Below are 15,304 nucleotides of genomic sequence, written 5' to 3'. Positions count from 1 at the left end.
TTGGAGAACGTCGTGAAATAATGTTAAATCAATCCGCTTTCGTCTCATCAAGATAATGCATATATAAGTTGTACATATGCAAACATGGATTGATATTCTCGTATCACAATCCATTAACATGGTGACTATATATATAATGCATGCCTGAAGCATGACAGAAATATAGGTTCTAAAGACTCAACTCCTCAAAAGTGGAGATTATTTGAAAAATTCAAGCCCTATAAAAAATAACGCTCTTATAGGAGGTTATGATCCACATATTCTAAATAATTCATTGTAAAAGAGATGTTTGTCCCATAAGTGACAACATAAGCCCCTGAAGACGCATTGGTACCCAAAGCAATGAGATGCTTATAAATTATGCATGCGCACGCACATGTGAATTGTGGGATCACAAATCGATGATACATTTGGTTTATTAGTAGCTACTACAGTCATCAAGGGCTATGATTATATTAAATCACGTTTCATGAATGTCGACAAGTTAAGTGATTGGCCAAAAATGGAAATAGGCAATTCCATTTATCACTAAATATGAAGGGTTAGATATTGAACCTATAACTCAAACACCAAATAACAAATGTTAAGTATGAAGGTTACGGATTGGTATGTGTGAAGTGAAATCAGATTACTAATATGGCATAAAGTTTCCTGATAGAGACATGATTTTAGTCTCTCATCTCATCGTGAATGCATCCACATTTCTATAAGTACAGTTGTTATTTTAACATGAAACTTATAGCATGTGTTCAATGCATATTTATTAAGACTGTATGGTACATAGAGATCCTCAAAGCTCATGAAATATTTGAGACATATCGCATGAAGCGACCTCTTGAAAGATATAAAGTAACGATATTCTTGATTAAGAGTTAACACTAAGAGTTTGAGTATTTTGAATTCAAAGTTGATATTGTTGTAACACATTCTAACTATTAGATTAGTTGTTGATGCTACTAAAGAGTTCAATCATTTGAAAAATGAAAAACAGGTCGAATAGTGTGATAAAAAATCATGTATAATGAAAAACAGGTCGAATAGTGTGATAAAAAATCATGTATGAAGACAGTGTTGCTTGTATTGCTCAAATCAGAGAAGGATTCATCAAGGGTGATATAGTTTCATAAAAAAGCCAAGAGATTGAAGTTAAACAAATTCGTTCACAAGATAATCTGGCAAACCTTTTTACCAAAGCTTTTTCTAAAGCCTAAATTCTAGAAGGTAATGAAAATCAAAGGGAGATATTAATCAGGAGGAGATATAAATCAGGGGCAGCATCCCAATTCTACTACATACAGGACATCTACGCGTTGTACTCTTTTCCCCTTCAACTAGGTTTTTGTCCCATTGGGTTTTTCATAGCAAGGTTTTAACGAGGCAACATAACTGCGTCCAACACCGTATTAATGATCCAGAAAAAAGTTGCACTCTTTTTCGATTATCTTCGGTTTTGTCCCACTGGGTTTTCCAAGCAAGGTTTTCAATGAGGCAACAATGTCATTGTATGGTGGACATCCAAGGGGGAGTGTTACAAATCTAAGGAATGTGGATGACCACCATAATATCCATTACCTCCACCCCTTTTTGCTTTGTAACCTATGCCCTTATTATTGTAATTAGTAGCTATAAATTGTGGGTTAAATACCTCTATTGTAAGCTTATAAATAAGCGCTTATCAAAGATGAATAAGATATGTTGATACAAGTTCATAGAACAAATTCTTTATATTTCTCTTCCTCTTATTGCTTTCTACAATTCTCCTTAGTTTTATAACAAGACCAACATTTTATGAATTTTAAATTATTTTTTAAATAAATATATTGTATTTTAAATACACGTGGCACTATATTATTGGAGATGTGGGCTCCACATATATGCCACATCAGCAAATTAAGGGAATTTTGTAAATTTAGAAATGAAAAACCTAATCTTAAATGAAAAAAATCAAAATTTCATGCATCAAGGTTTTTTCATTTTTAAATTTTATGAAGGCTTTATATCATTAAACCTTACCCTTGGTTTTTTCATTTAAAATGCATTAAATTTTGTTTTTTTTCGTTTTTAATTGTTATGAATTTAAATGAAAAAACCAAAATTTTAGCAAGGTCCATTTGTGAGGAGACATATTAATCTTGAAGACCACGAATGACAAAAAAAAAGAAGAAAAAAAGAAGAAGGACCCAATATGATACTTTCTTGAATATCAGAGATATTTTGTGATATAAAGTCCTTTATGAATTTTAAATTATAAATTATTTTAACAAATATATATGCCACGTCAACAAATTAACAAAGTTTTTGACGAAACTTGACGGTAGGGACCATTTGTGAGCACACATATTAACTTTGAGAACCACGATTAACACGAAAAACAATAAGGATGCAATATAATAGTTTCGTAAATCTTAAGGATATTTTGCACTATAAAGCCTTTTGGGAGTTTTGAAAATGAGGATTTTCAGTCGTTATAATTTTAAAGTTAGTGTCTATAAGTTTTTAAATATTTTCTAAAGTTGTCAAAGTTTAGAAATAATTAAATTTTTGTTTTGTTTTGAGTTGTTTTATTGTGTCGACTCAAAATTTGTTCTCCTCCCTTGTTTATGAAATAAAATAAAATTCTTTTTAGGAGTTTTGAAAAGGAGGGAAAGATGCTTGTGAGAGGGGTAGGGTTTTAGGAGGGAGATGAGGGAAACGAGGTTTATGGGTTTGCTCAAACAGAATTTACAAGTTTTTATTATTTATTTATTATTTTTAAAAGAAGGTCTAAAAGACAAAGAAAGTAAAACAGAGAGAACCAAATCCAATGGCGCTTCTTCTTCTGAGACCTCCTCCTCCTCCTTATCTTCGCTTCATGGCGTTACGCTTTCTCTCACACTCTTCTCTTCACCCTCACTTCCCCTCCTCTTCTTCTTCTTTCTCGTCTTCCTCTCTTGCTCGTCCCTCCCTCTTGTTCAACCCACAACCCAGGTGCTTTTCCCTTTCATATTTTGCCCCTCATTTTCTGCTTATTTTCTGTTTGGTTTCCTAGAAAATGTGGCAACTAGGGAATTAAGGCGACTCTATCTGTATTCTTGTTACAACATAACTTTTTCTTTGTTTGAATTTGAGTGATTTTATTTGTTCATTTGTTATTTTTGGTGATAGGATATTTGTTTTTGTATTTTGATACTCGGGTTTTTCCTGGGAAAGTGGAAAGTGTTTAAGGGTTTTGTTATTGGTTGTGACAGGACCCATATTCCACTGAAGGGCGTTCCTAGCTGCCGTGTAGTTCGAAATGCGGTTGCTCCAAGAGCTTTTATGTCGTCTACGCCTGCAACCGAGGCTTTTCAAGGCAGCTCTGGTTCCAACGCTTATGGGTCTGATCAGATTCAGGTAAAATACTCGATTTCAAAAGGGTGTAAATCAAAGTTTTCTATTTTATGTTAGCCATTTGCTAATTTATCTGTACATCATGCTTGTTATTTTTGTTTTTGAAATAGATAAGTAAGTTTATTAAGGTGTTTATTTTTGTTGGAAATTGTTGCTTATTTATGGGTTTAGTTAGAAATTGTTGAGTGGGGCTTGTAAGCTGTCACTCCGACTTAGTTTTGGCTTGAGGCTATAATGTCTAACATGTTCAGGTATTGGAAGGCTTAGACCCTGTTAGAAAGAGGCCAGGGATGTATATTGGGAGCACAGGACCTCGTGGTCTTCACCATTTGGTATTGTTTTTCCTCACTTTTATCTTTCCACTTAATAATGTGCTTTTGCTAGATTCATCTGAGTCGATAAAAAAGTTTCTAATCATGCTCTTTTAGGTCTATGAAATTTTAGATAATGCTGTGGATGAGGCTCAAGCCGGATTTGCTTCAAAGATTGAGGTTGTTTTACTTGCAGATGGTTCTGTGAGCATCGCTGACAATGGTCGTGGGGTATGCTACATCTTCTATGCCTTTTAGTCAAAAGCTTCAAAAATCCTTTTTTGTATATATTAACGTAAGAACACAGTGTCATGATTTCTTATAAGGCTTGTCAAGATATTCTAATGTTCACATGTAGTTTGATGTGCCTTTATACCCTATCATGCCTTTCATACTTATATTTCTCATATGTATAGTCAATATGTCTAGAGTCTGTAAATTGTTCATTAAACATTGTTAAGCATGCTACGTAAATTCTGCAACGCAGTGAACATTTTGGAGCAGATAATGAAAATACCTACCAAAAACAAGCAAGAGGTTTACCACAAAGCAGTTTTTGTATTGGTACATGTTTTCTTAATTCGCCAAAGCTGATCCCAGAGGACATTGAAGATTCACGTGGTCTTTCTGTCCAGGTGCTGGTAGTCCATGTCTTCACAGACATGTCTATTTCCCTGAGCCCCTTCGGTTTAGGTGGACTGCCTGGCAAATAGACATCTACAGGAATTAGCTTATCAAATCCCCAAAAAGCACTATAAGAATCGTTACGGAACATCCCCCCCCTGCAATTGTACATGCTCCCATAGCATTAACATATTTCGGTTTAGGCATTTGTTCACATGTCTGGGATCCTCTGGTCGTTATACACATTTTCATTGACCAATGAGAGTTTAGTCAGTGGTCAGGGCTGTGGTTTGCTCCCACGTGGTCTGGGGTTTGATTCCTCAAGAAACCTCTCCAGCTATTTGCTAAAGTTTCCTGCCTCCCAAAGATTGTAGGGTTCGGGGGGAGGCCCCAGTTTTGGAGCCAATTCCGGGAAGTGGGTTTGGGAGGATTTGTAGGTATGGAAAAAAGTTATATATATTTTAATTGGTATGAAATGGTGATTGCCTGTATCCTTAGTGCATTGTAAATACCCATTGCAAGAGTACTTTCAAGAAAACTGCACTTTAGATGTAAGGACCACAATATTGTGACTGAGTACCCATGCAGTGTTTCTAGGTTCAGAAAACTAATTTTTATTATTATTAGTAATTATGGGCACATATAAAAGAAAATCTGAATTTTTTCTTCTCATATTGCATTGATAGTAATCTAGAATTTGCAACCAACCATTAGAAATTTTCCTGAATACTCTTCTCAAGAGTTATGTATGCTAACTTTAAATATATGTTGCTACTATCTTTACCTACTTTTCTTATTCTCTTGTTCATTGCAGATTCCAACTGATATGCACCCAGCAACCAAGAAATCTGCTCTGGAGACTGTGTTGACGGTATTATTGCATAAACTATCATTCTCATTTCTAATGTTTGTGTAGAGATAGAATGCAATCCACTTCACATTGCATAGGGTTAGTTACTTTTTTCATTAAAACCAGAAAGATCATATTATATCAAAAAAATTAGGTTATAAACAATTTACAATTTCAGTTATAAAGCTGCTCTAAATAAGTCAAATATTAAGCATATGTTTCAGTGGCATGAACCATGAATGATAGAAACTCAACTTCCGGGATTTCTAGTGATTGAAAGACCTTTGGAAATTGATGAGGTTTGAAGTTTTATATGTTTTTCTTAATGAAGAAAATATGAAATATGCAACTTGGGAGCTATTTTAAATGCAGGAACATTTTATTGTTTTATAAATGATAGTTCTTATGAAAATTATTCAGGTTTTACATGCTGGTGGCAAATTTGGTGGTTCAAGTAGTGGGTATAGTGTCTCTGGTGGATTACATGGTGTGGGTTTATCTGTCGTCAATGCCTTGTCTGAGGTATGCATTATCTGTTCGTCTTGATTTATTTGGTAAATTTTCCTGCTGGCTACGCAAAATTATCACCCAGCTGGCTACGCGAAATTATCACAGAAAATACATAACACAAAAACACAAACTATCTCAAGAAAGAGCATTCACCCCGGTCTGTATAAAGAAAGAAAAGTGGTACCTCTAGACCATTTGAAAAAAGATGCCCACATTGATCCCTCAAGAAATCCAGCTCCTTCACATTTCCTTTCAATACTCTAGTTGTTAGTGTCTAGCATACTAAATTGTGATGTCTGGCCTAACAGACATTGGAAGTCACTGTTTGGCGTGATGGAATGGAATATCAGCAAAAATATTCTCGTGGAAAGCCTGTGACAACTCTATCTTGTCATGTGCTTCCAATTGAATCCCAAGATCGGCAAGGAACGCGCATCAGATTTTGGCCTGACAAAGAAGGTTTTTCGTTTATCTTTCTAGTCGTAATGAATTTAATGGTCATTGGCTAAGATTTATTCTCAATTGTTTGGTGATTTATGCTTGCTTTGTTTGATTGCCATGTCTTCCTGCAGTATTCACAACTGCTATTCAGTTTGACTACAACACAATAGCTGGACGAATTAGGGAGCTAGCTTTTCTAAACCCTAATGTAAAGTCATTACTTTTAATTGTCAATTATCATGTCCTGCTATATATGTATTTATCTTTTAATATGTCTGTTTATTTATTTTCATTTATTTTAATGGTAATCTGGCAGTACAACCAAGGCTTAGTCTTTTTCTGTTCTCATCATCTTATTGTCTTCTGTTGTTTGACATTTGCAGCTCATGATCACTCTTAGACAAGAGGATACAGATCCAGAGAAGAACCATCACAATGAATACTTTTATGCAGGGGGTTTGGTTGAATATGTGAGATGGCTAAATACTGATAAGGTATGCTCGACCTAATAGCTTTGCATTTTTTTTTTTGTTCTAATTTGACCTATACATATTTACTATTACTGATGTTGCATAAAGGTTCTCAAGTGAGTGAAGTAGACTTGTTAAGATTCAATATTAAATCTCCCACTTCTTTCTTTTGAACTCTGGGCTAGGGCTTCTTGTATACTTCCCATGTACCTGGATTTGTGTTGTATATTAAGAATTTCATTTGTAAGAAAAGAATACTTTCAGTTACTGGACATCATTCTATTGTGATCTACATAGGGTGGGTTAGATCTTTTCACCTATATGAATATTCTACACAAATCTCATAATATCAATTTTCTTTGCAACTCCTTGGCATGTAGTTAAATACTTGGCCACATGCCCCAAAGTGCATATGATGTTATGGTATAAAGGATGCAAGTGTGTATCTGTATGAACTATGAACATTTAAAATTTATGGATTTTGGATTTCCATCATTGTCTAACGATTGTTCTTTGACAACTCTTTGATTTAGAAACCGCTTCACGATGTGGTTGGCTTTAGAAAAGAAGTGGAAGGAATCACCATTGATGTAGCTCTCCAGTGGTAATTGATTTCATTCTCTATTCTTATGTATTTTATGTTCCCTGCATCTAAGAAGTAAATTAAATATTTTCATTAAGATTTCTTGTTATAAATTATGTTAAAGTGAATTTTACGTGGGATAATGTTTGGCATATTGTTGACAAACATTTCTTTTATTACTTGTGATAATATGGTTTTTTCATCCTATACTAGGTGTTCTGATGCATATTCAGATACAATGCTAGGGTATGCTAATAGCATACGCACTGTTGATGGAGGAACCCATATTGATGGAACAAAGGCTTCATTAACAAGAACTCTTAATAGCCTTGGGAAAAAGTCCAAAATTATCAAGGTGCATCCCTTCTCGATTTCTGTTCGTTCTTTCCAATAGCAATAACTTCTTGTGGCTTCTCAGTTTAATTTTCCCTGTATTTACTTATTTTTATTTTCTGGAAAAGGGGTTTAAAATTTTGTTTATTATTTTTAAAGCTACTTTCCATCATTAAACTTTTGGATTTTTAATATAAATGATCTTGGCGAGAGGGATATAATGAATTTATCAGAGTATGAATTATAGTACCATATTCATACCCAGACTAAACATTGATCTGCTTTGGAGTTGGGACTTTCGGTTTCATCTTTGTCTGTCAGGTACAAATACACTTCTATCACTTTGGGCAATACACTTCTATAATTTAATTTAAGGGCTCTCTCTCTGTCACACACACACACACATTTCAAAGGAGGAAGATAAAATTTTGATGTTTATCAAAACAGATAGTTACAAGCATGAGTAATTTAGTTGGGTTTCAATTCTGTTATACATTTATGGTATCCAATTGGAATACGGAATATCATAATAATGGTAGAAATTGACTCACTTTTCGTTTTGATATTCTATACAAAATTGCCTCCCTAGGCTAGGTTCCTTCTATATATGAGCATTAAGCTTAGAAGATTTGATTAGCTACAATTAACTCAACTCGTTAGCTAATCTAAATATTAATAGAAGTATATAAATTAATTTAAAGTTTCATTATTTTGAGCCACATTATATTTTCTTCCAGGAAAAGGATATCACTTTGAGTGGTGAGCATGTAAGAGAAGGATTGACATGCGTCATCTCAGTCAAGGTTGCCAATCCGGAGTTTGAAGGCCAAACGAAGGTACTACCTGTTTATTGCAATCCTGATGTGTAATAATGATTTGGAGGCACTGTTTCTGTGGACATCTTAGGCTTTGCCATTGTGTACCCTTACTGTGTTCATTGTTCTGTTTTAAAAGACTAGGCTGGGAAATCCAGAGGTGCGAAGAGTGGTTGATCAATCTCTTCAAGAGTATCTTACAGAATACTTGGAGTTGCATCCAGATGTACTGGATTCAATCCTTTCAAAGTCTTTAAATGCTCTCAAGGTATCATTCTCGTAAATAAGAATATCACTTCGATACATGAAGCTTGCATATAATTATACTTGAAATCTTTTCATCATGTCTAATGTTTCTTTTTTTAGGCAGCTCTGGCTGCAAAGAGGGCAAGGGAATTAGTCAGACAAAAGAGTGTTTTGCGATCCTCTTCTCTCCCGGGAAAACTAGCTGATTGCTCATCAACAAATCCTGAAGAATCTGGTATGTCTTGCACCATCTTGTATGAAACTGCTATGAGCTTCTCAAAGGAATATTCATTTGGGTTTTCAATTATTAGGTTATTAAATGCTTTTGATACTAGTAATCATGTTCTATTTCTATTCTTATTTCTAAATTTTAAAATTCTTCTGGTCTTATTAATTTCACAGTTCCAAGGATGATTGAAAATGCCAATTGTTTCAGCAACATATTCCTTATATTACATTTTAGCAGCAAACTTTTCTTTGTTGAGTTTATGAATTCCGAAGTCTGTAGTCACTATTGAATTTTCCAACATAAGCATCATAAACATGATATTTCAAACATGCTTTTAGAACTTTCTCTTTTCCCACTGCTCCTTTTTGGCGAAGTATTTTGTTCAAATTTGTTACATTTGCTTCTTTAGAGAACACGTTAACACTACTTAACACATTGGTTATCATTCTTTTTCCTTTACATATATTTTTTACTTTATTTTATGAAAAACATAATTTCATCAAAGAAAAACAGAACAATACAGGGGAAAAGTTGTCCACTGGTCTAACTAGAAGAAGCTAGTTAAACAAAACAACAAAGCCTGCAAAATGTGGCTCAGCAACAATTATATGGGGCAGCAGGCCAAGGAAAGCTAGTGTACAGGAATTCCAATCATACAATTTAGCCTGAAAGGAACTATCCCTAAATTCTGAAGCCACTGACGGCCTAAGGGTCTTCTATCTAATCTTTTTTTTTTTCTTCGAAAAGGAACATAATTGTATTAAAGTAGGAAGCTAATTACAAAGAGTGGATAAGGAATCCACACCCTAGGAAATAACAAGTAAAACAAGAAATTACAACTCAAAGCATCCTTTTGGAATAACCCAAGTAGTTTTTTTTTGGGTCAGAACTACTAAATAGTTTCCGCTAAAATTCGGAAGATCCACCTCTTCATCTCTTGCTCCCTCAAAGATTCTTCTGTTCCTCTTCATCCCTAGCACATAGTAGATGTTCTTAGAAACAATTGCATTATTATGTTGAACATTAAAATTTTGTTCCTTGCTGTTTTATGTTTACAGAAATCTTTATAGTGGAAGGAGATTCAGCTGGTGGAAGTGCAAAACAAGGTCGTGATAGGCGCTTTCAGGTAAATTTATAACTGTGCTAGTTTGTAATTTTGACAATGTTATGTCTGTCAATCACCATATGATTTTAGAACCTTTTAAAGTAGTAGCCTGAAATGTTGTATTTTCGTCTTTTAGAATAAATTCGTTTCAATAGTGATGTGAGTTGGTAGTTGTTAGTTTTCCGCATTTGATGACTGATAAATGGGAATGGGATAGAAGAAAAAGTTGTTAAAAAGTTAAATCCTGATAGCATCACTTTGAAGCCATGTATGCCAAAATTAAATGTTAACCTCGCCTCCACTTCCATTATGATTGCAGAACCTACTGGTTCAAAAAGAACTGTAAAACTACAATTATACCACTACTCTTACTGTCTACAGCAGCAATCATTCTAACTTAGGTTTTGTATCCATAAAGTGCTTTGCTGTAGTCATGACTTTTAGGATTGTATCATAATGATCAGAGAAAAATATAAGCTGATACATTATATGCATTATTTTTCTTGCACTACTCCTGTCTGTTGGCATTCCGGCATTCTGGCATTTGGCTTGACCAGAATAGTTTCTTGCTATGGCTTCTTAATGCATTGGGAATCAGATGCAATGATCAGAAAGTTTAAGCCTTCTTAGATTGGATCGTGGATCTTTTCTTTATATTAAAAAAAAACAAAAACAAAAACAAAAAGTTATGAGATAGCTGTCTAATGTTGCAAAATTATTTATTGCAGGCCATTCTTCCATTGAGGGGTAAAATTCTGAACATTGAAAGGAAGGATGAGGCAGCAATGTATAAAAATGAAGAGATTCAAAATCTAATTCTTGGTCTTGGACTTGGAGTGAAGGTTGAACAAAGTTTTTTATTATTATAGTTACTATTATTACAATTATCGTCATCATAATCTAAAAAGAATAAGGTATGTAATCTTCTCTGTTTCAGGGAGAGGACTTTAAGAAGGAGGCTCTACGATACCATAAGATTATCATCTTAACAGATGCTGATATAGATGGTGCTCACATCCGTACTCTGCTATTGACATTTTTCTTCAGATATCAGGTAGGGAACGGATATTTTGTGCAATTTTTTTCCCCCATGGTATGTAATAAACGGAAAAAGAGAGTAAAAAAAATGAACATAACAAACCCGACTTATTTACAATGATTTAAAATATCAAATAATGCGGTAGTTCTTGCCTGCAGAGAGCCTTATTTGATGAGGGCTACATATATGTTGGAGTTCCACCCCTTTACAAGGTTTGTATTTGTATCGGAATTAATCGTAGGGATTTTGAAGAATACTATACAGTTAAGTCCATTGTTTTTGCTAAAATGACCAGGTTGAGAGGGGAAAGCAAGCAAAATATTGCTATGATGATGCTGAACTTAAAATGCTCCAGAGTTCCTTCCCTCCAAATGCATCTTACAACATTCAGAGGTTTAAAGGTTAGTATGAACATCATGAAACTCAGGTTTATATGGTTACCTGCATATTGGTAATGCAGTTAAATACACTGCTAAGGGCATACGCAAGTCAGTAGGTCTTTTATGGGCATGGGCTGACCAGTGTCCACAACGGTCAGCTGACTCTCTGCATGCCTTAGACTGTACTATCAAAATGATATGTTCATGTTAACTATGATGGGGCAATTATATAGAGGAGATGACATTGTACTAGCGACTACTAGATGACTATAGTGAGTGCTAACTACATTAATGGGGCAACTTTTTGTGTAACTTTGTGCATTTTACTAGATAAGGCAATTTGTCTCCACTAGATTGTATGTGTGATTATTAGAATTCATAGAATTATCTTTTCAACACATGTTTTGTTCCAAGCTTTGTGAAATTTGTTCATGCTAGATTTCCTGTTTGGACCAAAAGCCACCATCTAATTCTAGATCACCAACCATCAGGCACTCTTCTGTAGCAAGAGACAATATGAAACAGTACTAAGCACCTGCAATGATTATAGAGGAGATGATAATATTGCACGAGCAGATTACTGAATGAATTCTTTTCATCTCGTGGTCATCTAATTTTCTATTGACCCCCATGATTAAATTTTTGGTTGCGCCACTAGGTGTTCATGATTTTTTACTACTCTTGCAACTTTACTCGTGCTTCTTTTTCAAATATAAGGTGCTTGCTATCGATTTATCTATAAGATTATAAATTAACTGTTGCTGGCTTCCATTTGACTTAAAGGTGCTGAAACATTCTTTGTTTCTTTTGACTTTCTTGCACAACCACATTATGTGCTCATTCTTTATCCATTTTTATTTGGTTTTACTCAAGATTGGCTCTTTGATAATCCTCAAAAAAGATCTCATGTTTAAACGTAAACAAGCTTCTACTCATAAACTAAACATATGCAGCTCTACACATGGGTGTTTCTAGGCATCACATCCCGGACTAGGGTTATAACTTATATCATCCAGTCCTTCGACAATCATCTGTTCTATTGAGTAATCCGAAATTTGTTCTCCGTCAAAATAAAACGATTAATCCCATATACATAAAGCTTCTACTTATCCTGGCGGTTGGACTTGGACTCTGAATTTAGGAGACCATTAAAACTAACTAAAACCTTGGCACCATATAATCACAATTTTAATGTTTTGTCGGTAATGATAACTAGCTGTTATGCTGGCAAGGTTATAGGGCATTTGTGGATTATGAATGAGACTGAGTTATACTGTGATATGTTGTGTCATATTTCTACTATATAGTGGTAGAATCCCTAGTGTGACTGTAATCACTGTATTGTTACAAGTTAAAGGGGCAACATCTGTTTCTATAGATAAAGTATATCACTATGTTTATTCCTTGCAAAGTTATTATGTTACAGTGAATTCAAGCTATGCATAACTGACCTTTCAGTTTGAACTAGCTGTTTAGTTCTTATGTTGGTATGGTTTCAATGCAGGCCTAGGGGAAATGATGCCCGCACAATTATGGGAAACAACAATGAATCCTGAGCAAAGGCTTCTGAAACGATTAGGGGTTGAGGATGCTGCTGAGGCCAACATTGTCTTTTCGTCCCTTATGGGTGCTCGGGTAAGTAGGGCAGACATAAAGGTTATTGTTGAGTTATGATTCACTGAAGCTGTCTGGTGCTTATATCTGAATTCTAAGGGCTGAACTCTCTCTCTCTCTCTCTCTCGTCTCTGAAAAAACAACAAACAAAAAACCTGGCTGGCTTCCAAGGAGTACCTTTTGTTTTTCTAAATCAAAAGTGTCAATTGAGGGATCCCTCAAATAAGCTTATTTGAGGTGTATATATATATATATATGGGTCAGGATTGGGACACACAAAAAGCCACAAATTTATACACATTTTCAACCTTTAAAGCAGTTTTATTGGCTAAGATTGCCTTTGAAAAAAAACTCAATACCCTCAACTATGTGATTAATTTGCCTTGGAATAAGCCATTCTCTCCTCTCTCCTCACAAATTGCAACGAGAAACATTTGGTTTAATTTAATATGTTCTCAAAAGAAATTGATTTTTAAAAAACACTTGTTAGTATTTTCATTTGAGCTGGAGGAGGACGATGTGAACAGCCATGGATTTCTTTCTTCAAAGGATGAGTTTTCATACCCATTTCTTTTTTGACCTGCAAGAAAAAGTTAGCTAAATATAAATCATTTGAGAGCATCTTCTCAATCTACAGCTATTACCCAAATATACATAAAGTTTTACAGACTTTTCTTGTCAAGTTAAAATCTTGTTTCTGATCTGGATTTGGAAGATAAGGATAACTTCTTCAATTTAATTTCTTTTCTTTTCTTTTTAAAGTCAAAAAGAAACTTATATTACAAATTTAATTTTTTAGATATTGAAGTCTGTTGTTCTCTCCCATGTTGTCAGTTTTTAATTTTTTATTATTATTTTTATATATATAGTAAAATCCTCCTCCTTCTCCTTCAATTTTTTCCCTGTAAAATATGTTCTTGTGCCATTCTGGAAATGATGACATGCACCCAAAACTGCAAACTTTCAATTTTCAACTTCCTCCTTAATAAGTTAATATCTCAGTAATCTATCAGACTATTAACAAATATATTTTGGATTTGTCTTAGTTCCGGCAAGATATATCTACAGTTTGATTATCTAAGGCATGACAATCCTCTCTGGTGTGTTGTGACAATCCTCTCTTCTAGGCATTACAATTCTCCTTTTCTGATAACTTTCATAACACAAAAGATAAGGCAATTCTTTTTTATTGGAAGTGCATATGCGGGTAGGTGAGACCACCATCTACCTCATTGTTTTTCCAGAATACAAGAAGGATTTTCGCAGAAAAAAAAATAAAGGAAGAAGGGTCTTGTTTTTGTCAGAGAAGAAGAAAGGTTAGGAAACACGGGAAGGAGGAAAGGGAGAGAAAAAAAAGACTTACAAAGCTATTAAATATTGTCATTCCCGAAAAGGGAAGAATACAAGAGGTGTAATAGTGAAAAAGTTATATTAGCATTCATCTCCACCATTGAAAGTGGTAAGATCTAAAGGTCTTAAAAGCGTGTCAAAATTTGTGTTAAAAAATGTGTCTCCCGATCCTGACCCTATATATATAAAAGGATGGTATACATGATGGAACTGAATTGCCTTTGATTTTGTATAATCTTATATGTACCCGTTTTAAGGTTCTGGTTCCCAGCTTTCATAAAGAACATATCATCGAGTAAAATGCCAGGATTGACATGAAATTGTGCTTGTTTATATTTTAGGTGGACTACCGGAAAGAACTCATAAAGAATTCTGCAAGCATGGTCAACCTCGAACAATTAGATATTTAAGGGAGCCACTAATCCAGAGAAGACGAGTTGTGAAACTGTTACCAGTTTGCAGACAAGCGGAAACTCTTATCACAGTTATCAAACAAAGGTTTTTTTGTTGTATTTTTTGATGCATGGACTTGCTCCCTTTTAGCGGGGCAGAGTTTAGGTAGGGTTTTAGAGGTTTTGTTATTTAGTGTAGAGAATGCTGTTTATTTTTATATATGATTTATATTATTTGCATTGGCATGGCCACCTGTTCAATTTCTCGAAATCTTATTATTTGTCCAAATGTTGCGAAATGCGAGTAAATGAGGCTCAAAAATATATTGAGATGGCAATGAAGATTTGAAGGCCAACAGATTGAGGATGTGGTAATTTATAGATAAATACGATATACTTTTCAGAGAACTTATGGTTTATTCATTTTCTACGTTTTTTTTTCATATTAATATTTTGCAAAGGTGCATGTATTATTTACATATTTTAATTTGTATTAATGAAAACAAAAGACTATAAAAACCAAGTTTAAATAAATAAACTCCAATTTTATATAATAGCTGGATTTTTCACCGTATGTTTTTAAGAAATTTGCCAAATGTTTAATGTGTTATACAATTCAGATTGTTCAGTTGTGCACGTGTAA

At 34.3% G+C, this 15,304-nt stretch overlaps 1 protein-coding gene across 1 annotated transcript; it reads left to right on the top strand.

Annotated features, from left to right (window-relative positions):
- The first annotated feature begins 2,791 nt into the window (after positions 1–2,791).
- On the top strand, positions 2,792–15,069 carry LOC103339188 (DNA gyrase subunit B, chloroplastic/mitochondrial). The gene is made up of 21 exons (XM_008242470.2): positions 2,792–2,967; positions 3,228–3,372; positions 3,621–3,701; positions 3,798–3,911; positions 5,119–5,175; positions 5,575–5,676; positions 5,973–6,123; positions 6,237–6,313; positions 6,489–6,599; positions 7,109–7,179; positions 7,372–7,513; positions 8,229–8,327; positions 8,446–8,574; positions 8,673–8,787; positions 9,840–9,907; positions 10,615–10,728; positions 10,824–10,940; positions 11,084–11,137; positions 11,221–11,326; positions 12,810–12,940; positions 14,611–15,069. The coding sequence occupies exons 1-21, from the start codon at positions 2,804–2,806 to the stop codon at positions 14,677–14,679; spliced, it is 2,217 nt and encodes a 738-aa protein (XP_008240692.2). The 5' UTR covers positions 2,792–2,803; the 3' UTR covers positions 14,680–15,069.
- Positions 15,070–15,304: the final 235 nt, after the last annotated feature.

Source organism: Prunus mume, linkage group LG8 (genome assembly GCF_029339155.1).
Source record: "Prunus mume cultivar Tortuosa linkage group LG8, ASM2933915v1, whole genome shotgun sequence".
Taxonomy (NCBI): Eukaryota; Viridiplantae; Streptophyta; class Magnoliopsida; order Rosales; family Rosaceae; genus Prunus; species Prunus mume.
The sequence above is the reverse complement of the archived record's forward strand: the minus strand, read 5'-3'. Positions and strand labels throughout refer to the sequence as shown.

Bases quoted from the DNA above. Each gene is read 5' to 3' on its own strand.
- LOC103339188 (XM_008242470.2), top strand. From the start codon at position 2,804: ATGGCGCTTCTTCTTCTGAGACCTCCTCCTCCTCCTTATCTTCGCTTC. The intron at 5,677-5,972 runs GTATGCATTATC...CTGGCCTAACAG, and splicing joins TCGTCAATGCCTTGTCTGAG to ACATTGGAAGTCACTGTTTG. The intron at 10,941-11,083 runs GTAGGGAACGGA...TCTTGCCTGCAG, and splicing joins CATTTTTCTTCAGATATCAG to AGAGCCTTATTTGATGAGGG.